The following is a 26,122-nucleotide window of genomic DNA, read 5'->3' as shown; positions in this document are numbered from 1 at the left end:
AACCAGGAATAAAACAAACCATTAAAAAAAATCAAATAACCCTTATGCATACATTATATATTATATTTACATTCCAATAACTATAAGAAAGGCAAAAATATGCAAGATTTTAAAAGACTACCCACTATTATGCTAACAATACTGAAATAATGAAATCATTATCTTTGTTCTCAGGGATGAGGTGGTTTTAAGTTAAATTAGTTATAAAGTTTAAATGAGTTTTATTACGATCAGACTGTTTGTCTCTCAAGTCTGGTTCATCAAAGAACAAGTTTTTCTAGCAAACTGTTACAAACACTGAGCTGAAATAACAGCATTTTGTCATGTCAAACACATAGTAAAAACATTTGCCGATAGGTGTGTCTCTCACACATGCAACCCCAGACATAGAACTGAAACTTTGGGTCATTGGTTAGGGTGGCCCTTCAGAAGACTTAGCAGAAGCGGTTTGATGAATAATAAGGAGCAGGACTAAAGATGATACACATTGCTTCAGGTGTGAGTTGGACTTTAAAAATTACACAACACAACTATCAGTGTCACACACATCATGGCGACAGGGCAGCTAGGCAAGGAAGGAGCAGCAAGGCTAGGCACCAGTTAAGGGACTTGGTGAGTGCTAACCGTCTTGCCCTGGGAGCTGGCAACCCACGCTGCATCACTGCTGACGTGTGCGCTCTTCCTCTTTCCTGATGATCTTTGACCACGTGTGGAGACAACACTGCTGTTATTTTTTCATCTGTACCACCTGGTACATTAAATTGAGCACCACAACCCAAATTAGCTCATAGCACTAAATGCTGGGAATTATTAACACCTTGTTTACTAGAAGTTCTGCTTTCTCTGTGCATACACTGGGGCTCAGCTTAGTTTAGAGTAGACACTGTCAATGTTAAACATTACTGGTATTTGGGGTAAGTGAGGGAATTATATATATAAATATAAAAAAGTCAATTTCATGAAAAGCTCACAAAATATAATAATTATTTTGTATTTTTTTTTTAAAAGCCTATTATTATATATTGCATAAGCTTGCCACAATGCCAATTTATCCCATTCTTGGCAGGTCCCACTCTATAAACCTAATGCCTGCTTTTATGAGATTAATTTACTTACTCGGGAAATCCTTCCTCCTGGGGCAAGGTTAAATAAGGCCCTGAGACAGGGAGAGGTGCAAAATCTGGGAGGTGGCCTGGACTCCCAAATAGATATTTTAAATGAAGAGGCCTGCAATCACCTTAACATGCGAACACTACAAGGGCCCAGGGCTAGTGCTAAATTAAGTAATCCCCTCTCTTTACTGTGTATGTTTAGAGTTCCGACCAGATTTCTTTCGAAGCCGCTTTCGAGGTGACCACAGGAAAGTATAATTTGAGGAGGTTTTGGATAGCAATATCACTTTAATAATCAATTTCATCTGGTATAAAACAGATTAGTGATATCAATTGTAAGTATATACATAAAAGCACTATAACTTTAATTGTTTCGTTTTGACACTGCATTTTTGTAATGTAGCACTAGCACTATTATCTCCCACGTTGGAATTAGTGTATCACCCACCCCGTCAGGTTATGTAGCACTATTATCTCCCACGTTGGAATTAGTGTATCACCCACCACTTCAAGTTATGTAGCACTATTATCTCCCACGTTGGAATTAGCGTATCACCCACCCCTTCAGGTTATGTAGCACTATTATCTCCCACGTTGGAATTAGTGTATCGCCCACCTCTTCAGGTTATGTAGCACTATTATCTCCCATGTTGGAATTAGTGTATCGCCCACCTCTTCAGGTTATGTAGCACTATTTATCTCCCACGTTGGAATTAGTGTATCACCCACTACTTCAGGTTATGTAGCACTATTTATCTCCCACGTTGGAATTAGTGTATCATCCACCCCTTCAGGTTATGTAGCACTATTTATCTCCCACGTTGGAATTAGTGTATCACCCACCCCTTCAGGTTATGTAGCACTATTATCTCCCACGTTGGAATTAGTGTATCACCCAACACTTCAAGTTATGTAGCACTATTATCTCCCACGTTGGAATTAGTGTATCACCCACCCCGTCAGGTTATGTAGCACTATTTATCTCCCACGTTGGAATTAGTGTATCACCCACCACTTCAGGTTATGTAGCACTATTTATCTCCCACGTTGGAATTAGTGTATCACCCACCCCTTCAGGTTATGTAGCACTATTTATCTCCCTTGTTGGAATTAGTGTATCACCCACCACTTCAAGTTATGTAGCACTATTATCTCCCACGTTGGAATTAGTGTATCGCCCACCTCTTCAGGTTATGTAGCACTATTATCTCCCATGTTGGAATTAGTGTATCGCCCACCTCTTCAGGTTATGTAGCACTATTTATCTCCCACGTTGGAATTAGTGTATCACCCACTACTTCAGGTTATGTAGCACTATTTATCTCCCACGTTGGAATTAGTGTATCATCCACCCCTTCAGGTTATGTAGCACTATTTATCTCCCACGTTGGAATTAGTGTATCACCCACCCCTTCAGGTTATGTAGCACTATTATCTCCCACGTTAGAATTAGTGTATCACCCAACACTTCAAGTTATGTAGCACTATTATCTCCCACGTTGGAATTAGTGTATCACCCACCCCGTCAGGTTATGTAGCACTATTTATCTCCCACGTTGGAATTAGTGTATCACCCACCACTTCAGGTTATGTAGCACTATTTATCTCCCACGTTGGAATTAGTGTATCACCCACCCCTTCAGGTTATGTAGCACTATTTATCTCCCTTGTTGGAATTAGTGTATCACCCACCACTTCAAGTTATGTAGCACTATTATCTCCCACGTTGGAATTAGTGTATCGCCCACCTCTTCAGGTTATGTAGCACTATTATCTCCCATGTTGGAATTAGTGTATCGCCCACCTCTTCAGGTTATGTAGCACTATTTATCTCCCACGTTGGAATTAGTGTATCACCCACTACTTCAGGTTATGTAGCACTATTTATCTCCCACGTTGGAATTAGTGTATCATCCACCCCTTCAGGTTATGTAGCACTATTTATCTCCCACGTTGGAATTAGTGTATCACCCACCCCTTCAGGTTATGTAGCACTATTATCTCCCACGTTAGAATTAGTGTATCACCCAACACTTCAAGTTATGTAGCACTATTATCTCCCACGTTGGAATTAGTGTATCACCCACCCCGTCAGGTTATGTAGCACTATTTATCTCCCACGTTGGAATTAGTGTATCACCCACCACTTCAGGTTATGTAGCACTATTTATCTCCCACGTTGGAATTAGTGTATCACCCACCCCTTCAGGTTATGTAGCACTATTTATCTCCCACGTTGGAATTAGTGTATCACCCACCCCGTCAGGTTATGTAGCACTATTTATCTCCCACGTTGGAATTAGTGTATCACCCACCCCGTCAGGTTATGTAGCACTATTTATCTCCCACGTTGGAATTAGTGTATCACCCACCCCGTCAGGTTATGTAGCACTATTTATCTCCCACGTTGGAATTAGTGTATCACCCACCCCGTCAGGTTATGTAGCACTATTCATCTCCCACGTTGGAATTAGTGTATCACCCACCCCGTCAGGTTATGTAGCACTATTTATCTCCCACGTTGGAATTAGTGTATCACCCACCACTTCAGGTTATGTAGCACTATTTATCTCCCACGTTGGAATTAGTGTATCACCCACCCCTTCAGGTTATGTAGCACTATTTATCTCCCATGTTGGAATTAGTGTATCACCCACCCCTTCAGGTTATGTAGCACTATTTATCTCCCACGTTGGATTAGTGTATCACCCACCCCTTCAGGTTATGTAGCACTATTTATCTCCCATGTTGGAATTAGTGTATCACCCACCCCTTCAGGTTATGTAGCACTATTTATCTCCCATGTTGGAATTAGTGTATCACCCACCCCGTCAGGATATGTAGCACTATTTATCTCCCACGTTGGAATTAGTGTATCACCCACCTCTTCAGGTTATGTAGCACTATTTATCTCCCACGTTGGAATTAGTGTATCACCCACCCCTTCAGGTTATGTAGCACTATTTATCTCCCACGTTGGAATTAGTGTATCACCCACCCCTTCAGGTTATGTAGCACTATTTATCTCCCACGTTGGAATTAGTGTATCACCCACCCCTTCAGGTTATGTAGCACTATTATCTCCCACGTTGGAATTAGTGTATCACCCACCACTTCAGGTTATGTAGCACTATTTATCTCCCATGTTGGAATTAGTGTATCACCCACCACTTCAGGTTATGTAGCACTATTTATCTCCCACGTTGGAATTAGTGTATCACCCACCCCTTCAGGTTATGTAGCACTATTATCTCCCACGTTGGAATTAGTGTATCACCCAGCACTTCAGGTTATGTAGCACTATTCATCTCCCACGTTGGAATTAGCGTATCATCCACCCCTTCAGGTTATGTAGCACTATTTATCTCCCACGTTGGAATTAGTGTATCACCCACCACTTCAGGTTATGTAGCACTATTTATCTCCCACGTTGGAATTAGTGTATCATCCACCCCTTCAGGTTATGTAGCACTATTTATCTCCCACGTTGGAATTAGTGTATCACCCACCCCTTCAGGTTATGTAGCACTATTTATTTCCCACGTTGGAATTAGTGTATCACCCACCTCTTCAGGTTATGTAGCACTATTTATCTCCCACGTTGGAATTAGTGTATCACCCACCCCGTCAGGTTATGTAGCACTATTTATCTGCCACGTTGGAATTAGTGTATTACCCACCCCGTCAGGTTATGTAGCACTATTTATCTCCCACGTTGGAATTAGTGTATCACCCACCCCTTCAGGTTATGTAGCACTATTTATCTCCCACGTTGGAATTAGTGTATCACCCACCCCTTCAGGTTATGTAGCACTATTTATCTCCCATGTTGGAATTAGTGTATCACCCACCCCTTCAGGTTATGTAGCACTATTTATCTCCCACGTTGGAATTAGTGTATCACCCACCACTTCAAGTTATGTAGCACTATTATCTCCCACGTTGGAATTAGTGTATCACCCACCCCGTCAGGTTATGTAGCACTATTTATCTCCCACGTTGGAATTAGTGTATTACCCACCCCGTCAGGTTATGTAGCACTATTTATCTCCCACGTTGGAATTAGTGTATCACCCACCCCTTCAGGTTATGTAGCACTATTTATCTCCCACGTTGGAATTAGTGTATCACCCACCCCTTCAGGTTATGTAGCACTATTATCTCCCACGTTGGAATTAGTGTATCACCCACCCCTTCAGGTTATGTAGCACTATTTATCTCCCATGTTGGAATTAGTGTATCACCCACCTCTTCAGGTTATGTAGCACTATTTATCTCCCACGTTAGAATTAGTGTATCACCCACCCCTTCAGGTTATGTAGCACTATTATCTCCCACGTTGGAATTAGTGTATCACCCAGCACTTCAGGTTATGTAGCACTATTCATCTCCCACGTTGGAATTAGTGTATCATCCACCCCTTCAGGTTATGTAGCACTATTTATCTCCCACGTTGGAATTAGTGTATCACCCACCACTTCAGGTTATGTAGCACTATTTATCTCCCACGTTGGAATTAGTGTATCATCCACCCCTTCAGGTTATGTAGCACTATTTATCTCCCACGTTGGAATTAGTGTATCACCCACCACTTCAAGTTATGTAGCACTATTTATCTCCCACGTTGGAATTAGCGTATCACCCACCCCTTCAGGTTATGTAGCACTATTTATTTCCCACGTTGGAATTAGTGTATCACCCACCTCTTCAGGTTATGTAGCACTATTTATCTCCCACGTTGGAATTAGTGTATCACCCACCTCTTCAGGTTATGTAGCACTATTTATCTCCCACGTTGGAATTAGCGTATCACCCACCCCGTCAGGTTATGTAGCACTATTTATCTCCCACGTTGGAATTAGTGTATCACCCACCCCGTCAGGTTATGTAGCACTATTTATCTCCCACGTTGGAATTAGTGTATCACCCACCCCTTCAGGTTATGTAGCACTATTTATCTCCCATGTTGGAATTAGTGTATCACCCACCCCTTCAGGTTATGTAGCACTATTTATCTCCCATGTTGGAATTAGTGTATCACCCACCCCGTCAGGATATGTAGCACTATTTATCTCCCACTTTGGAATTAGTGTATCACCCACCTCTTCAGGTTATGTAGCACTATTTATCTCCCATGTTGGAATTAGTGTATCACCCACCCCTTCAGGTTATGTAGCACTATTATCTCCCACGTTGGAATTAGTGTATCACCCACCCCGTCAGGTTATGTAGCACTATTATCTCCCACGTTGGAATTAGTGTATCACCCACCCCGTCAGGTTATGTAGCACTATTTATCTCCCACGTTGGAATTAGTGTATCACCCACCCCGTCAGGTTATGTAGCACTATTTATCTCCCACGTTGGAATTAGTGTATCACCCACCCCGTCAGGTTATGTAGCACTATTTATCTCCCACGTTGGAATTAGTGTATCACCCACCCCTTCAGGTTATGTAGCACTATTTATCTCCCATGTTGGAATTAGTGTATCACCCACCCCTTCAGGTTATGTAGCACTATTATCTCCCACGTTGGAATTAGTGTATCACCCACCCCGTCAGGTTATGTAGCACTATTTATCTCCCACGTTGGAATTAGCGTATCACCCACCCCTTCAGGTTATGTAGCACTATTTATCTCCCACGTTGGAATTAGTGTATCACCCACCCCTTCAGGTTATGTAGCACTATTATCTCCCACGTTGGAATTAGTGTATCACCCACCCCGTCAGGTTATGTAGCACTATTATCTCCCACGTTGGAATTAGTGTATCACCCACCCCTTCAGGTTATGTAGCACTATTTATCTCCCACGTTGGAATTAGTGTATCACCCACCCCTTCAGGTTATGTAGCACTATTTATCTCCCATGTTGGAATTAGTGTATCACCCACCCCGTCAGGTTATGTAGCACTATTATCTCCCACGTTGGAATTAGTGTATCATCCACCCCTTCAGGGTATGTAGCACTATTATCTCCCACGTTGGAATTAGTGTATCACCCACCCCGTCAGGTTATGTAGCACTATTCATCTCCCACGTTGGAATTAGTGTATCACCCACCCCGTCAGGTTATGTAGCACTATTTATCTCCCACGTTGGAATTAGTGTATCACCCACCACTTCAGGTTATGTAGCACTATTTATCTCCCACGTTGGAATTAGTGTATCACCCACCCCTTCAGGTTATGTAGCATTATTTATCTCCCATGTTGGAATTAGTGTATCACCCACCTCTTCAGGTTATGTAGCACTATTTATCTCCCACGTTGGAATTAGTGTATCACCCACCCCTTCAGGTTATGTAGCACTATTTATCTCCCATGTTGGAATTAGTGTATCACCCACCCCGTCAGGATAGGTAGCACTATTTATCTCCCACGTTGGAATTAGTGTATCACCCACCTCTTCAGGTTATGTAGCACTATTTATCTCCCATGTTGGAATTAGTGTATCACCCACCCCGTCAGGATATGTAGCACTATTTATCTCCCACGTTGGAATTAGTGTATCACCCACCTCTTCAGGTTATGTAGCACTATTTATCTCCCACGTTGGAATTAGTGTATCACCCACCCCTTCAGGTTATGTAGCATTATTTATCTCCCACGTTGGAATTAGTGTATCACCCACCCCTTCAGGTTATGTAGCACTATTATCTCCCACGTTGGAATTAGTGTATCACCCACCACTTCAGGTTATGTAGCACTATTTATCTCCCATGTTGGAATTAGTGTATCACCCACCACTTCAGGTTATGTAGCACTATTTATCTCCCACGTTGGAATTAGTGTATCACCCACCTCTTCAGGTTATGTAGCACTATTTATCTCCCACGTTGGAATTAGTGTATCACCCACCCCTTCAGGTTATGTAGCACTATTATCTCCCACATTGGAATTAGTGTATCACCCAGCACTTCAGGTTATGTAGCACTATTCATCTCCCACGTTGGAATTAGTGTATCACCCACCCCTTCAGGTTATGTAGCACTATTTATCTCCCACGTTGGAATTAGCGTATCACCCACCCCGTCAGGTTATGTAGCACTATTTATCTCCCACGTTGGAATTAGTGTATCACCCACCCCGTCAGGTTATGTAGCACTATTTATCTCCCACGTTGGAATTAGTGTATCACCCACCCCTTCAGGTTATGTAGCACTATTTATCTCCCATGTTGGAATTAGTGTATCACCCACCCCTTCAGGTTATGTAGCACTATTTATCTCCCATGTTGGAATTAGTGTATCACCCACCCCGTCAGGATATGTAGCACTATTTATCTCCCACTTTGGAATTAGTGTATCACCCACCTCTTCAGGTTATGTAGCACTATTTATCTCCCATGTTGGAATTAGTGTATCACCCACCCCTTCAGGTTATGTAGCACTATTATCTCCCACGTTGGAATTAGTGTATCACCCACCCCGTCAGGTTATGTAGCACTATTATCTCCCACGTTGGAATTAGTGTATCACCCACCCCGTCAGGTTATGTAGCACTATTTATCTCCCACGTTGGAATTAGTGTATCACCCACCCCGTCAGGTTATGTAGCACTATTTATCTCCCACGTTGGAATTAGTGTATCACCCACCCCGTCAGGTTATGTAGCACTATTTATCTCCCACGTTGGAATTAGTGTATCACCCACCCCTTCAGGTTATGTAGCACTATTTATCTCCCATGTTGGAATTAGTGTATCACCCACCCCTTCAGGTTATGTAGCACTATTATCTCCCACGTTGGAATTAGTGTATCACCCACCCCGTCAGGTTATGTAGCACTATTTATCTCCCACGTTGGAATTAGCGTATCACCCACCCCTTCAGGTTATGTAGCACTATTATCTCCCACGTTGGAATTAGTGTATCACCCACCCCTTCAGGTTATGTAGCACTATTTATCTCCCACGTTGGAATTAGTGTATCACCCACCCCTTCAGGTTATGTAGCACTATTTATCTCCCATGTTGGAATTAGTGTATCACCCACCCCGTCAGGTTATGTAGCACTATTATCTCCCACGTTGGAATTAGTGTATCATCCACCCCTTCAGGGTATGTAGCACTATTATCTCCCACGTTGGAATTAGTGTATCACCCACCCCGTCAGGTTATGTAGCACTATTCATCTCCCACGTTGGAATTAGTGTATCACCCACCCCGTCAGGTTATGTAGCACTATTTATCTCCCACGTTGGAATTAGTGTATCACCCACCACTTCAGGTTATGTAGCACTATTTATCTCCCACGTTGGAATTAGTGTATCACCCACCCCTTCAGGTTATGTAGCATTATTTATCTCCCATGTTGGAATTAGTGTATCACCCACCTCTTCAGGTTATGTAGCACTATTTATCTCCCACGTTGGAATTAGTGTATCACCCACCCCTTCAGGTTATGTAGCACTATTTATCTCCCATGTTGGAATTAGTGTATCACCCACCCCTTCAGGTTATGTAGCACTATTTATCTCCCATGTTGGAATTAGTGTATCACCCACCCCGTCAGGATAGGTAGCACTATTTATCTCCCACGTTGGAATTAGTGTATCACCCACCTCTTCAGGTTATGTAGCACTATTTATCTCCCATGTTGGAATTAGTGTATCACCCACCCCGTCAGGATATGTAGCACTATTTATCTCCCACGTTGGAATTAGTGTATCACCCACCTCTTCAGGTTATGTAGCACTATTTATCTCCCACGTTGGAATTAGTGTATCACCCACCACTTCAGGTTATGTAGCACTATTATCTCCCACGTTGGAATTAGTGTATCACCCACCACTTCAGGTTATGTAGCACTATTCATCTCCCACGTTTGAATTGGTGTATCACCCACCCCTTCAGGTTATGTAGCACTATTTATCTCCCACGTTGGAATTAGTGTATCACCCACCCCTTCAGGTTATGTAGCATTATTTATCTCCCACGTTGGAATTAGTGTATCACCCACCCCTTCAGGTTATGTAGCACTATTATCTCCCACGTTGGAATTAGTGTATCACCCACCACTTCAGGTTATGTAGCACTATTTATCTCCCATGTTGGAATTAGTGTATCACCCACCACTTCAGGTTATGTAGCACTATTTATCTCCCACGTTGGAATTAGTGTATCACCCACCTCTTCAGGTTATGTAGCACTATTTATCTCCCACGTTGGAATTAGTGTATCACCCACCCCTTCAGGTTATGTAGCACTATTATCTCCCACATTGGAATTAGTGTATCACCCAGCACTTCAGGTTATGTAGCACTATTCATCTCCCACGTTGGAATTAGCGTATCATCCACCCCTTCAGGTTATGTAGCACTATTTATCTCCCACGTTGGAATTAGTGTATCACCCACCACTTCAGGTTATGTAGCACTATTTATCTCCCACGCTGGAATTAGTGTATCATCCACCCCTTCAGGTTATGTAGCACTATTTATCTCCCACGTTGGAATTAGTGTATCACCCACCCCTTCAGGTTATGTAGCACTATTATCTCCCACGTTGGAATTAGTGTATCACCCAGCACTTCAGGTTATGTAGCACTATTCATCTCCCACGTTGGAATTAGCGTATCATCCACCCCTTCAGGTTATGTAGCACTATTTATCTCCCACGTTGGAATTAGTGTATCACCCACCACTTCAGGTTATGTAGCACTATTTATCTCCCACGTTGGAATTAGTGTATCATCCACCCCTTCAGGTTATGTAGCACTATTTATCTCCCACGTTGGAATTAGTGTATCACCCACCACTTCAAGTTATGTAGCACTATTTATCTCCCACGTTGGAATTAGCGTATCACCCACCCCTTCAGGTTATGTAGCACTATTTATTTCCCACGTTGGAATTAGTGTATCACCCACCTCTTCAGGTTATGTAGCACTATTTATCTCCCACGTTGGAATTAGCGTATCACCCACCCCTTCAGGTTATGTAGCACTATTTATTTCCCACGTTGGAATTAGTGTATCACCCACCACTTCAAGTTATGTAGCACTATTATCTCCCACGTTGGAATTAGTGTATCACCCACCCCGTCAGGTTATGTAGCACTATTTATTTCCCACGTTGGAATTAGTGTATCACCCACCTCTTCAGGTTATGTAGCACTATTTATCTCCCACGTTGGAATTAGTGTATCACCCACCTCTTCAGGTTATGTAGCACTATTTATCTCCCACGTTGGAATTAGTGTATCACCCACCCCGTCAGGTTATGTAGCACTATTTATCTCCCACGTTGGAATTAGTGTATCACCCACCCCTTCAGGTTATGTAGCACTATTTATCTCCCACGTTGGAATTAGTGTATCACCCACCCCTTCAGGTTATGTAGCACTATTTATCTCCCATGTTGGAATTAGTGTATCACCCACCACTTCAGGTTATGTAGCACTGTTTATTTCCCACGTTGGAATTAGCGTATCACCCACCCCTTCAGGTTATGTAGCACTATTTATTTCCCACGTTGGAATTAGTGTATCATCCACCCCGTCAGGTTATGTAGCACTATTTATCTCCCACGTTGGAATTAGTGTATCATCCACCCCTTCAGGTTATGTAGCACTGTTTATCTCCCACGTTGGAATTAGTGTATCACCCACCCCGTCAGGTTATGTAGCACTATTTATCTCCCACGTTGGAATTAGTGTATCACCCACCCCTTCAGGTTATGTAGCACTATTATCTCCCACGTTGGGATTAGTGTATCACCCACCCCTTCAGGTTATGTAGCACTATTTATCTCCCATGTTGGAATTAGTGTATCACCCACCCCTTCAGGTTATGTAGCACTATTTATCTCCCATGTTGGAATTAGTGTATCACCCACCCCTTCAGGTTATGTAGCACTATTTATCTCCCATGTTGGAATTAGTGTATCACCCACCCCGTCAGGTTATGTAGCACTATTTATCTCCCACGTTGGAATTAGTGTATCACCCACCTCTTCAGGTTATGTAGCACTATTTATCTCCCACGTATCATTCACCCCTTCAGGGTATGTAGCACTATTATCTCCCACGTTGGAATTAGTGTATCACCCACCCCGTCAGGTTATGTAGCACTATTTATCTCCCACGTTGGAATTAGTGTATCACCCACCCCGTCAGGTTATGTAGCACTATTTATCTCCCACGTTGGAATTAGTGTATCACCCACCTCTTCAGGTTATGTAGCACTATTTATCTCCCACGTTGGAATTAGTGTATTATCCACCCCTTCAGGTTATGTAACACTAATTCGCACATGGGAGGTAAATAGTGTATCACCCACCGATATGTGGGTATTGTGACAAATTGGTGGCTTTAACACAATATGACGGTATCGTGCAACTGAATCCCCATATGTGTTTGCTGAGACAGGTGATTTTAAGTAGCCGTTTACAATGTAAATTTTATTTCTGTGTGTTCGCTGTTCCTTAGTCTGTATTTTGGATACATTTGGCTCTCTAAGGCAGCCCCACTGCTGAGAAATGCATGTTCCTGGTGTGCCCCAATTCCCTCTTTTTATCATGATTTGAAATTGTCAAGAGTTCTGTCTTTAAATCTTTCTGGAATGAGGACAGTTAGAACGTTCGGCACGGACTAACAACCAGTTTACAGTTTAATACATTGAAGTAGTTATGGTGTCTTCAGTGTTACTGTGTGTGTGTCTGTATATATCGCACAACTTTCAATCTGCCTCTGGGAACTGCCACTCAGGTAGCCAGAAATGAGAGTTCCAAGCCAGGTTTTGCATGCTGCACCCAGCTTGGCCAGAGCTTTGTATTCCAAGCGCGCACAGACCACGTTCATAAAGCTAAACTCCGCGCCAGACTGTGTGTATACTGACAGCAGCCGCAATATAGAGCTGCCCCACTCATCCTCTGTGATAATAATAAACTTTGTTTATAGATTTAGTTATTATTGTTTTTCATTGCATAATCTTTATAGTAAATTACATAATTGGAGGTGTATTTTTCCATACTATTTGTTAAGTCACAGTCTGTTAATGTTTCAACATGAATAGAAAGATTTTGCAGTTTTATTTAACTTTTCTCATTTATATATACACACAAACACACCCTTGACACATCTGCTTGAAGAGGAAGTGGTGCTAGGGAAGTAATAAATAGAATTTCCTGTCTCTCTCGCTCTTTGGTTCCAGTTTATACGCAGTCAGCTAAAATAAACCCAGGCACACGATTTACCAAACCTCACAAATCATTATCTGTAATCATAACAATAAACTCACCCTTAACATTTACTGTTTCACAATATTTAAATTCTTCAAATTAAAGTGAAATAGTCAAAATTAACCTCCTATTTGTTTTAAATGAGTTATGTTAATCCATCAATTTATACACATTGTTATCAATTTATACACATTTATCATCTTTAGCAAACCTTTTAGCAATTTAATCACGTACCATATCACAACAAGCACCAGGGTGATGTCATTACCTAAAAGCCCCCTCCCACGTACTATACCGTGATATTAAAAGGTTATTTGAAGTGGTCATTGTGCATGAAGTCTCTCAGCCAATGAATGGTAACAGATGCGGTTCTGCAGACGCTTGTCACTGGATTACCAGTGGATCATCTGAGTCCAGTGCGGATCCAGATAAGGGGGAAACCATTGCTAAATAGAGTTTAGCAGACACCTGGATGTTCGGGTTCGCCGGGTTTGGGGCGAACTTTGGCAAAAAGTTCGAGTTCGGGACTTGAACTTAACCCGAACTTGACCCCGAACCCCATTGAAGTCAATGGGGACCTGAACTTTTGGGCACTAAAATGGCTCTAAAAAGGTCCTGGAAAGGGCTAGAGGGCTGCAAAAGGAAGTAAAATGTATTGCCTAAGTACTAATATACTTACCCAGTGGAAGAAGAAGAATGTTACATTGTATACAATTTTAAATAAAAAGTATAGAAACATAGCCAGGATTCAGCTGTAAGCATTTGCAACACTCAAGTAACACACATTCATATAAAATGTAAGTCACTTGGCCAGTCAATGTAATGACAGGAATGAATAAGTAGATAACTCCCTAATTCCCACGGTATTAGGGAGCTATCTACTAAAAGGCTGAAAGACCGAAATTGGCCTATGGTTGCTCACTGTAAAAAAAAAAAAAAAAAAGGTTCCCCCCTCCTGAGCCTATTGTCCTCCCCCGGCCCTCACCCATGAGCGGTGGGTGTGGGCCCTACATTTGAATAAGGGGGGGACCTATTGTCTTCCCCACCGGCCCCCACCCCCGAGCGTCGGGTGGGGGCCCTAAATACCAATAAGAGAGGGGGACCTATTGTCTCCCCTCCAGCCCCCACCCCTGAGCAGCGGGTGGGGGCCCTAAATTAGAATAAGGGGGGACCTAATGTCCTCCCCCCTGGCCCCCACCCGTGAGTTGTGGGTTGGGGCCCTAAATAAAAATTGGGGGGGGACCTAATGTCCTCCCCACTGGCCCCCACCCCTGAGCGGTGGGTGGGGTCCCTAAATACCAATTGAGGTGGGACCTAATGTCCTCCCCCTGGCCCTCACCCCTGAGCGGTGGGTGGGGGCCATAAGGATAATGAGGGGGGGATGACCTACTGTCGCCCCCACCCCTGAGCGGTGGGTGGGGGCCATAAAGATAATGAGGGGGGACCTTCTGTCTTCCACCCAGCCTCCACCCCTGGACGGGGGGTGTGGGCCCTAAGACAGCAGTTTACCTTATTGCAGCGCCGGGCTCCCCCGCCGACGTCAGTGGAGCCGAATGCGCATGCGCGGCAAGTGCCGCGCGCATTGAAAGTGTCCATAGGAAAGCATTTAAGCATTCAGCTACATCATCCAATAGCAGTAAATTGTAAATTACAATCTGATAACTGAATAACTAAAATGTAAAACTCCAATGGCAATTCCAGATCAATGGAAATACAGGGAGTGCAGAATTATTAGGCAAATGAGTATTTTGACCACATCATCCTCTTTATGCATGTTGTCTTACTCCAAGCTGTATAGGCTTGAAAGCCTACTACCAATTAAGCATATTAGGTGATGTGCATCTCTGTAATGAGAAGGGGTGTGGTCTAATGACATCAACACCCTATATCAGGTGTGCATAATTATTAGGCAACTTCCTTTCCTTTGGCAAAATGGGTCAAAAGAAGGACTTGACAGGCTCAGAAAAGTCAAAAATAGTGAGATATCTTGCAGAGGGATGCAGCACTCTTAAAATTGCAAAGCTTCTGAAGCGTGATCATCGAACAATCAAGCGTTTCATTCAAAATAGTCAACAGGGTCGCAAGAAGCGTGTGGAGAAACCAAGGCGCAAAATAACTGCCCATGAACTGAGAAAAGTCAAGCGTGCAGCTGCCAAGATGCCACTTGCCACCAGTTTGGCCATATTTCAGAGCTGCAACATCACTGGAGTGCCCAAAAGCACAAGGTGTGCAATACTCAGAGACATGGCCAAGGTAAGAAAGGCTGAAAGACGACCACCACTGAACAAGACACACAAGCTGAAACGTCAAGACTGGGCCATGAAATATCTCAAGACTGATTTTTCTAAGGTTTTATGGACTGATGAAATGAGAGTGAGTCTTGATGGGCCAGATGGATGGGCCCGTGGCTGGATGGGTAAACGGCAGAGAGCTCCAGTCCGACTCAGACGCCAGCAAGGTGGAGGTGGAGTACTGGTTTGGGCTGGTATCATCAAAGATGAGCTTGTGGGGCCTTTTCGGGTTGAGGATGGAGTCAAGCTCAACTCCCAGTCCTACTGCCAGTTTCTGGAAGACACCTTCTTCAAGCAGTGGTACAGGAAGAAGTCTGCATCCTTCAAGAAAAACATGATTTTCATGCAGGACAATGCTCCATCACACGCGTCCAAGTACTCCACAGCGTGGCTGGCAAGAAAGGGTATAAAAGAAGAAAATCTAATGAAATGGCTCCTTGTTCACCTGATCTGAACCCCATTGAGAACCTGTGGTCCATCATCAAATGTGAGATTTACAAGGAGGGAAAACAGTACACCTCTCTGAACAGTGTCTGGGAGGCTGTGGTTGCTGCTGCACGCAATGTTGATGGTGAACAGATCAAAACACTGACAGAATCCATGGATGGCAGGCTTTTGAGTGTCCTTGCAAAGAAAGGTGGCTATATTGGTCACTGATTTGTTTTTGTTATGTTTTTGAATGTCAGAAATGTATATTTGTGAATGTTGAGATGTTATATTGGTTTCACTGGTAAAAATAAATAATTGAAATGGGTATATATTTGTTTTTTGTTAAGTTGCCTAATAATTATGCACAGTAATAGTCACCTGCACACACAGATATCCCCCTAAAATAGCTATATTTAAAAACAAACTAAAAACTACTTCCACAAATATTCAGCTTTGATATTAATTTGGTTTTGAGTTTTTTGGGTTCATTGAGAACATGGTTGTTGTTCAATAATAAAATTAATCCTCAAAAATACAACTTGCCTAATAATTCTGCACTCCCTGTACAATCATCAATGTAAACATCAAACATTGAGCGCCAAACCTACTTTAGACCAGTGACACATATGAAGAAAGCGAACAGAAAGGGTGGGTTAGCGAAGCAGGGAGGGAAAATACTTGCCTCCGGTCATTACTGAAATTAAGATTATTAGTACACTAAAACTAGTATAATCTTCAATTTTACAACATGACAGGAGGCTTCATATTTTGCATTTTTAACACTAAGAAAGGAATAGAAAATGAATTAAGAATCCGAAAGTGTGACAAGATACCTAGAATGTCTAGCCTAATTGCAGGGCGGGGCAAGGCTTTATAAGCCTTCCCCTGCCCTCCAGAGCTCAGTCTGCGTGGAGCCCTCCATGCATGAAGAAGGATTATTATTTTTGCACTCTGGTTTTTTATTTTTCGTCTGTTTTTTTTTTTTTGTTTGTTTTTTTTTCGCTCGGATTTTTTATTTTATTTTAAGTTCGACGGGTATGATGGTTTTTTTATTTGGCCTCTTTTGGGGCTGAAAAATGAAGATTTTAGAAGAAAGAAGACGTCAAATGGTAAGTTTAATTTTTATTTACAGGTTAGTTATTTTATTCCCCCCTCACTATTTTTGGGGTGGGGGGTAGTTTTTATTTGGGGGGTGGGTGACTAGGGGCTTGGGGACCCCTAGTCACCTTCAGCGCCACGGGAGAGGGACCCTGAGGGTGGGGGCACCCTCAGGGTACTAGATGTCAGGAAAACCGCTATGTTTTCCTGACACTAGTGATACTTTAACCCTATAAAATATTGTGTTGCTCTCAAACACTAATCTATTCTTCTTCGTTATTTATTATTGGACTTTGTTCCTTTCTGTTATACATTGATTTATGTGCCTATCTTATGCGCATTTTGTCTTGCAAAATACAGATATAAAGAAAGTGTAAAAGTTATAAAAAATTACAGTGGTTTTGATGCCAGAATAATACCGTGGCCCTCTGCAACACCGTTTTCATAGAGTTACACACAAACCAGGGGTCCCCCAGATGCCCACAGCCAGCCAATTGTTCAGTTATTACGGCTTTTGAAGTTAATGATATACATTTTCGACAAATGTGGACGTCATTCCTTTTTTGTGTTATGGAAGACAGCATGTTTCTCTGTCTCCTCCCCCAAAGCAGTGTGAGCCACGGCTTAACTGGATTTTGGTGTCAATCCAGTTAAGCCTTGGCTCACGCTGCTTTTTTTTTTATTTTTTTATTATTTATTTTTGTTGTGCAGGTGAGTACAAAACATAGTCATGCGCCACAACAGCGTAGAATAATATGGAAACATAGAACTTGCACATTTTTTAAAGGTTATATTAGTTACATAGGTATGTCTAATGAACTAGGCGGGTCTCGTGTTAAGAAAAGTAGAAGATAATAAAACAGGCAAACTTTTTACACTCTATTGTTTGGGCTGAAAACACGATAGTTCACAGTTTTCATAGTAATGATCAAGCTAGACTTGGGTTAAACCCTGCCAGGAAGAGAGTACAAGCAGGTATGGAGTGCCTGCCTAGCCTTCCCAATGCCTTTCACCACATATAACACAATTTTGGCTATCTGAAAATCCGTGCACCGATGTATGATGTTGGTATGTATAGGGAAATATATCTGTAGCCAAGTAGCTGTAGACATTGATAATCGCTATGCAGCCCGAGGTTAAGGGAAGGTGGCTTGACATGCCTGTATATCTAAAGCAATTAGAATAGCCCTAGAGCTTTCTAGTATAGCTTAGTAGAATAGAGGCTACGCAATAATAGTAAATTAGGGACGTGAATAATGGGCTCTAGCAACTAAAAGTGTTCAGGCAGTGAGCGTTACTATAGGGTGCAAGTCCATCTTTGTGCTTGCCGGCAGGAAGATGCGTTTTCTCGGTGTCCAGGCCCGGTGTAACATACTGTGGTCGGTCACCCAGGTATGCAGTGTGCTCTGGAGTCTTCAACCGATGCCTCGTTGTGGTTGTGTCGGTCCCTGCCACGGATTCCCATATCGTCGAGTGTCCGTGCGGGGCTCACGCTGCTTTTAAAGGGACAGCACAGCTATCATTGTAGCAAAGACATTTGTAATAACAGATGATGTCTGTACAGCCTTGCATTAAAAAAACGTGCCCTTTGTCTGAATAGGTGTGGATCATCTCCAGCCCGAAAATATCTGTCTGGTGCAATTATGAAGAGGAAGTTAATGAAATATTATTATTATTATTATTGTATTATTTATTTAGCGCCATCAGATTCCGTAGCTCTGTACAATGTTGTGCATCATATGTGATAGGCAGGGTACGGCTCAAAGAAAATATGTGGGTATTTTTCATTTTGAGGAGTCATTCCTAGTACGGATTAGCATTATGTAGAAACCTGCTGTTAGATTAATCTCATCATGATCTCATCCCCCCATTACCCATCAGATATTTACATAGTTACATAGTTACATGGCTGAAAAGAGACTTGCGTCCATCAAGTTCAGCCTTCCTCACATATGTTTTTGCTGTTGATCCAAAAGAAGGCAAAAAACCCAGTCTGAAGCGCTTCCAATTTTGCAACTAGGAGAAAATTCCTTCTTGACCCCAAAATAGCAGTCAGATGTCTCCTTGGATCAAGCAGCTATTACCCCACTAATTAGAAATTATATCCCTGTATGTTATGTTTTTGCAAGTATTTATCCAATTGCAGTTTAAACATCTGTATGGACTCTGATAAAAAAAACCTCTTCAGGCAGAGAATTCCATATCCTTATTGCTCTTACTTTGCCTTAGATGAAATCTCCTTTCCTCCAGCCTAAATGTGTGACCTTGTGTCCTATGTATAGCCCTGTTTATGAATAGATTTCCAGATAATGGTTTGTACTGGCCCCGAATATATTTGTATAAAGTTATCATATGCCCTCTGAGGCGCCGTTTTTTCAAACTAAACAGATTTAAATGTTTTAACCTTTCTTCATAACTAAAATGCTCCATTCCTTTTATCAATTTTGTAGCTCGTCTCTGCACTTTTTCTAGTGCCATGATATCCGTCTTTAGAACAGGTGCCCAAAATTGCACAGCATATTCAAGGTGTGATCTTACCAGCGATTTATAAAGAGGCAAAATTATATTTTCATCTCGAGAATTTATGCCCCTATTTATACATGTGTAATAAACGTTTAACTCGCAAGTTGGAGTAAACTTGGAATTAATAATAACATTAATAACTTATAATAATTACTTAAAAACCGAGTGTAAAGTCAGAGTCCACACTCCTTGCTTTCGGCAATTCAATAATATTTATTAATAGAGGCTAATCAAACAAATAAACTATACCTATACATTTGAAATAGGCTAGTATATGTTGCTACTAAAACTAGTCATTGATTGAATGGATAGTAGGCTAAATTAACATAGTAAAACAGGCATAGACACGTAATACAGTTACCACTCCATTGATCAGCAGCTGAGAGTAAGAGAGAGAGGGTGTGTATAGTGGGGGGAGAGAGAGAGAGAGAGAGAGAGAAGGTGAGGAGGGTGAATTCAAAGAGACCAAAAATGTGCTATTCAATTTGTTGTCTATAACAATTCCCAAATCCTTCTCGTGTGTGGTTATCCCTAATTCACTACCATTTAGTGTGTAAGTTGCTTGTGCATTCTTAACCCCGAAGTGCATAACTTTGCATTTCTCTACGTTAAATTTAATCTGCCATTTTAGTGCCCAGTCCCCCAATCTATCCAAATCCCTCTGCAGCAAAGCAATATCAATAATAGGTAAATCTCTCTATGTATGCTTTCAGCTTTTCACACATCCTTTTTGCTTCAAATACTGACCACTATTAATGAAATGTTTACTTTGGGGGAATGATAAACATTAAAATGTGAAAAGATCTGAAAATGGCACAGAGAAGGTTCTGTACGAGAAATAAAAAAAAACGAGGGTGCTTGCAATTGTATGACAAAAATGAGCTGGATTGATCTATGAACATGGAAAGCACATTCTGCTAAATATTAAAACTGCTTTAAGCAAGACGCAGGTCTGGACGAGCAAAGCAGTCTCTTCATGTCCCTGATAGCCCTCACATACAGCTCTATGTACCCGGGTTTTAGGAGAAATGTAGGGAACATTTATTTTAAAGTATTTTGTTAGAAATTTAGCCATGATAAAAAAGTTTCTTTTGGCATTATATCTCGGAAGATACCGATATATCTGTTTTTAAAGTAGTTTCTGTCATTGAAGAAGAATGCAGGCATGGAAGGACCTGAGTCACCAGTGCTTGTTTGATGGCTTGGTTTTCAATGTGTAGAGATGTATGATTATAGGATAATCTGCTTTTGATAAACCTGATAGTTTAATTTATTAAAGTACAGTGAATTCCAAATGGATTTTAACTGAAACAGATTGAATGAAAAATGATCCACGTTCTTAGTGTTTATGGTACAGCTAATTTTAACTCAAGTTTGAAGTTCACAGTGAAAAGCCAATTATTCTCATGAATACTCCTGATTGTGTACTCGATGCTGACATAGCATGAGACATGTTAATGCGTTAAATCACAAAAAGAACACAATATAATGAGTAACTACATTTTTTTTAATTACTATAATTAACAATGGTTATACATTACAGGAACACTATAGACCCCTAAAGTACTTCAGCTTGCTAAAAAGCGTTATGTATGAAGGGTGTGTCCTCTTTTTTCACTTTAGAAAAAGTGCAGATTTCAATAAAAACTCACATATTTATATATTATCCTTTTTACACCTCCCGTGCTGTCAATCATTCAATCACTCATGTTACTTCCTGGTTGTTGAGCTCAGTGAAGATAAGCTCAAGAGGCAGCAATTGCCCAGAGCACCTGCCTTGCAAAGACTTCTCATTGAACTGCATTGGGAAGTCTGTGATTGGACAGCAACAGAAAGTCTGGGAGGGTTTAGAAGGGGAGGGCTTACAGAGGCTGCGGACATGTGATCTGCAGCTTTTGGAAGCTGTTTTTAGATATGCCCCAAATGAAAAATGTATAATTAAATAAATACGCGTTTTCATTGTGGGTATATCTACTAAACGTTGATTTTATTCATTTTATTTGAGCAGTGGAGGGCCCCTTATCACGTAAGGCTAGCTACAAACACATGGCCCTGTAATGTTCCAAATACTGTATTTTATGTTCTTCTGATTGTTTTACAAAAGCGTCTGCATAGTGCTGTCAAAAAATGGATACCGTGATAACCTGTTTTCAGAGGTTATCAGCTTCTGTTTGTTTACATGAAGCATTTTACTCTGGAACCATTCTAACATTCAGTACCAGACCAAACATTTGCTCCCTCACTGTATACTTTGCCTATCTCCCAATCTGTGTGTATTTTCACTTTGTTTCATTTATACAAGCAGGGTGTACACTGAATACATCGTCTTTAAACCCACTGGTTCCATCACACCCCTGCCATTGGACCTTTAATTACGCTGCTCTTGGTTGATATAGTTGGTGGAACAGCCTCAGTACATGTTGTCAGAGATTATATGCAGTTTATTTACTAAACAGGAAGTTGTGGTGAGAATGACATTAATTTACAAAAATGAGGTCAAAATAACCGAGCTCCGCAGCAGATATTTCTTTCTAGTTCTTCAATTTTCACCTCAATGTTTTATAAATTAAGTATAACCAATATACTTTTAGTGATTAAATATAGAACATGTGAAAGTTGTAATATACCGCTCTGCAGTCATGGTAAGCATATGTTGCGTGTTAATTGGGACAGGAGAGAGCAAAGCACGAATGGACGCACTCCACTATTGACGTATACATTTTCAGTCCAGCTAGCATGTAAGTTAGCTGAACTTGTAGCCTCGCCAGGTCTGCGCATGCATAGGACGCTGTGTAAGTGCTGTCACTGCTTGGCGTTGGTCTTGCATAACGCATTTGTATTTATCAATGTGCTTAGACTGTGCTTTTTTGGGGTGGACTCCGCAGTAGTGTCCCCAGAAGCCGAATACAAGAGAAATTCTCCAGGGTCCCCCTCCAGTGGTGCTGAAGGGGTTAAAACCCCTTAATCCAGCGCCGGGCTCCCTCATTGCTGGTGACCTCTCCTCCCCCGCCGACATCAGCTCCCGAGTGGAGCGGAATGCGCGGCAATGCGCAATGCTTCCCTATGGACGCTCTGCACGCTGGATGCGAATTTCGCATCCAACGTCGCAGATGCGCCTCAAGTGGCTGTTAGAAGACAGCCACTAGAGATTGGATTAACCCTGCAATGTAACAATGTTTACATGTGAAGGGTTAAAACCTGAGGGACCTGGCACCCAGACCCCTTCATTGAGCTGAAGTGGTCTGGGTGACTATAGTGTCCCTTTAAGTTCTCTTTAATACAGCGAAGTACATTTATACAAAATAAAGTGAAATCAGACACGGGCTTAATGGAAAAATACATTTACTTTTGATTAGTGGGGAAAAAAAGAGAGAAACTGACTTTTTAAACTTGGAAAGCTTCGTTTGGAGCAGCCTGGATAGTTCGGCGATGCACAATGTAAAAGAACTTAAGATCGGGACTAACAGTTTGTATAGCAGAGCTATCCTCCAAAATGTAGCCTTCACAGGTGAGTTGAAACAAGACAAGAATCCATAGGGGTTTCAAAAAAACGATCTGCTGTGTTATTTTAAGCTGACCGTTTACCTTATCTCCCTTGAAAGTCTGTCCATCTCTGTCTGTCGCTATTAGTCAGATACACTAGTATTTGTTTCTTTGCAGGTGAATACAATAGACCGTTTTTGTTTTGTTTTTTCGTTTTTGTTTTTTTTTTCTGAAGAAATTCTCTTTTATGAATTTTTCTCTTGGTAAAAAAAAAAAATAATAATAATTTTCCCAGCAAAACATTTCCTGCGAGTCTTTGTGTTCTGACCCTCATTATTATTTTGGGAAAAACTTTACCCCATAAAAAAATATCTGTGTCTAAGTTTCCTAAATTGTCCTGCTGCGGAGAGATGATGGCTGTTTAAAAATAATCGATCACCCGTAAGCGGTGACCCCATGCCTATAGACGCTTCTCTATGATTATAGCAGCGGTGGGCCGCAAAACCATTCTTCAAGTTTGGAACCAGCCGGGCAGTCCATCACTCACTTTATTCTTAAGCAAACTCAAGTTCCTTTTTAAAATGGATTGGCTTCATACCCTAACCAACAAGGAACTTCTGGTAAAACATTTTTTCCTCACATTGGAATGGTATACTCCTACGCTAGACACCTCCTTCCAATCTAGAATTAGAGCAACTTTGGAGTATACGGCATGGTTCTCAAACGATGTGGTGACGGGAAGGGATCCATTGGGTGTGCTACCCAATGCTACTCATCCATAAATCTATATACGGCTCCTGGGGAGCGGGGATGTCCAGTGGACCGGTAATTGTAAATAGTTATTGACCTTGAAAAACCCTGGAGAGAGGGAGGGTGGAAAGGCAAACCTAGACCCAGGAGGTGCAGAACAATCAAAACAATGGGGATACAAAATGCCTCCGATTATAAGATAAACATACCTAGAGCAAACTTATTAAGTTTAAAACAGTTCAATTCTTATGCCACCCAATACAAAATGTCATTATGACATGTAACACTGACCATACAATCACTCTTTCATTGTTCCACATGGATCTCTACTAACCCAACTCACACAGATATGGATCACACCTCACGTACACATCACATCCCAGGACAAAAACACACTAACAAACCTTCTGAATAGCACCGCACCAACCACAATCCCACTCCTACATAACATGTTAAACGCAACATCTCCTAAGGTTATCTGTTTTCTGTTTTTGTTCTTCTTTAATTATAAAAAATTAAACTCTGGCAGAGGGCAACCAACACAACAGGAAGAAAACCCTCGACAAACTAACTAGACTTTCTTTTCCTTTCTGTTACGCATAATTGACATATGTACTATCATATGGCTTTTGCACAAGCCTAACAATGTTACTTTACCATACGATCTGCCATTGCAAAAATAAAGAATAAAAAAAAAAAAAATAAAATAATTATCGATCATACCTCACTGTAAGGAGACTCCGGGTGGCTTGCCAGAGGAGGAAGCAGCAGCCGAAAAATTTATTTCACGGAAGACAATAGGTCTTTGTGAACAGTTACTGTCTAGCTGAATGGGATTGTTACACTGTATTCACACACGCTATCTTACCTGTCATAGTCTTCGAGAGTTTCCTGCGGCGATCGGTTAAACACCACGTCCTTGTAGGTGAGCAGCATCCCCAGGATCGCCATTCCAGTCAGAAATATTAAAAATCTCTGTAGGGTCTTTGATTTCACAAGGAGGCATATGTCAAAATGTGCTCTTTGTTGGACGGTTCCTCTCCCTTTAATTGCCATGGTGCTCTTTAAACCTGCTTCCTAGCTCTCAGGATGGGACACTTCTTCCAAGACGCACAGACTTTGGACCTTTTCAGAAAACACCTTTGTCGCCAGCCCTTATCATAGCTGAATATTGTTTTGTAGGTAATTATGTTCTAACTAGTGCTGTATGTTATGTTTGTGTGTAATTGAAGCAGATCCCTGTTCCTGCTGAATATATGGTGCAGCGTGTTTGCGAATGATGTGCTAGTGTGAGCCGTGTGTGTTTGGGTGCTATTGCCATGGGAATCAGTGCTAGCATAGAGCTTGTTGATAGCGCTGGCATTTCCTAGTGCAAAAGTGCATAGCTGAGTGTGAAAAAGTCCTGGAAACTTTTTAAGAGTGTCTTGCTGTTTCCCTTCTCTTGAATTTGCTTCCAGTGATCTGTTTCTCTACTACGTGTTTGAACAAGCAGGCGATAGCTTATCAGTGTGTGAATGCCTTTTTTGTGTGGCTGTGTCTGTGTGTGTAAGATTCTAATTCTGATCTCGCTATGTATGTGCGTGTGAGATCACAGAGTATGTGTACAAGGGGCAGAGTTAGTAACTATGTTTGGACACAGCTAGGCGGTCATGTAGTAAAGCAGTTTATTTTGGGGCTGGCTGTAACAATTCTACTTCTTATTCAACAGATTAACCCTTTCCTCCTCCTTGCTGACAAACTTTTTGCTACGACAGAAACGCTTGCTTTAAAAGATAATTTGCTTGTTTGTTTTTTTAATACAGGAAGGAACATCCTTTGTGCATTTCATCTGTTAGGAATGACACATTTGTAAAAAGTTTAAATTGGTATCTGTTGCAAAAATACCTAAATCAACAAAACACCCGGGGTTATAAAATGTCACTTCGTTTCTTATCTATACATACTGAACGCGTTGAAGATTTAAGAAATCCACATGCACGGGCTTTTTGTGCTCTCGCTTGGTGTGCAATGAATATGTGTTTCACAAGATTTAAACTTGGGAAAATAGGTGGAGGAATGGCCGTCAAAAGAAAGGAAGTTGGGACATTTGGTATAGAAAACAGAATTGGTATTAGATGCAGGGTTATTCCGTATTCTGCAAATTACAGTGAATTACATTCCAAATGGCTCAATTTACACCAAAATTGAGAAAAAACATCAATTCCACTATTGCCAAGTTTTGCGATTTGGATTTGATTGATTGCAATTCTGAGTT

The 26,122-nt window shown here is 41.6% G+C and overlaps 1 protein-coding gene across 1 annotated transcript in view; it reads right to left on the bottom strand.

The window, feature by feature from the left end:
• Positions 1-25,131, bottom strand: part of LOC134611954 (alpha-N-acetylgalactosaminide alpha-2,6-sialyltransferase 1-like) — a 96,531-nt gene extending 71,400 nt beyond the window's left edge. Inside the window, exon 1 of the mRNA XM_063456315.1 lies at positions 24,737-25,131. Coding sequence (XP_063312385.1) covers positions 24,737-24,924 — 188 coding nt within the window. The 5' untranslated portion in view covers positions 24,925-25,131. The remainder of the gene's footprint in view (positions 1-24,736) is intronic.
• Between the last annotated feature and the right edge of the window lie 991 nt (positions 25,132-26,122).

The sequence above is a fragment of the Pelobates fuscus genome, chromosome 5 (genome assembly GCF_036172605.1).
Source record: "Pelobates fuscus isolate aPelFus1 chromosome 5, aPelFus1.pri, whole genome shotgun sequence".
Classification (NCBI taxonomy): Eukaryota; Metazoa; Chordata; class Amphibia; order Anura; family Pelobatidae; genus Pelobates; species Pelobates fuscus.
The sequence above is the reverse complement of the archived record's forward strand: the minus strand, read 5'-3'. Positions and strand labels throughout refer to the sequence as shown.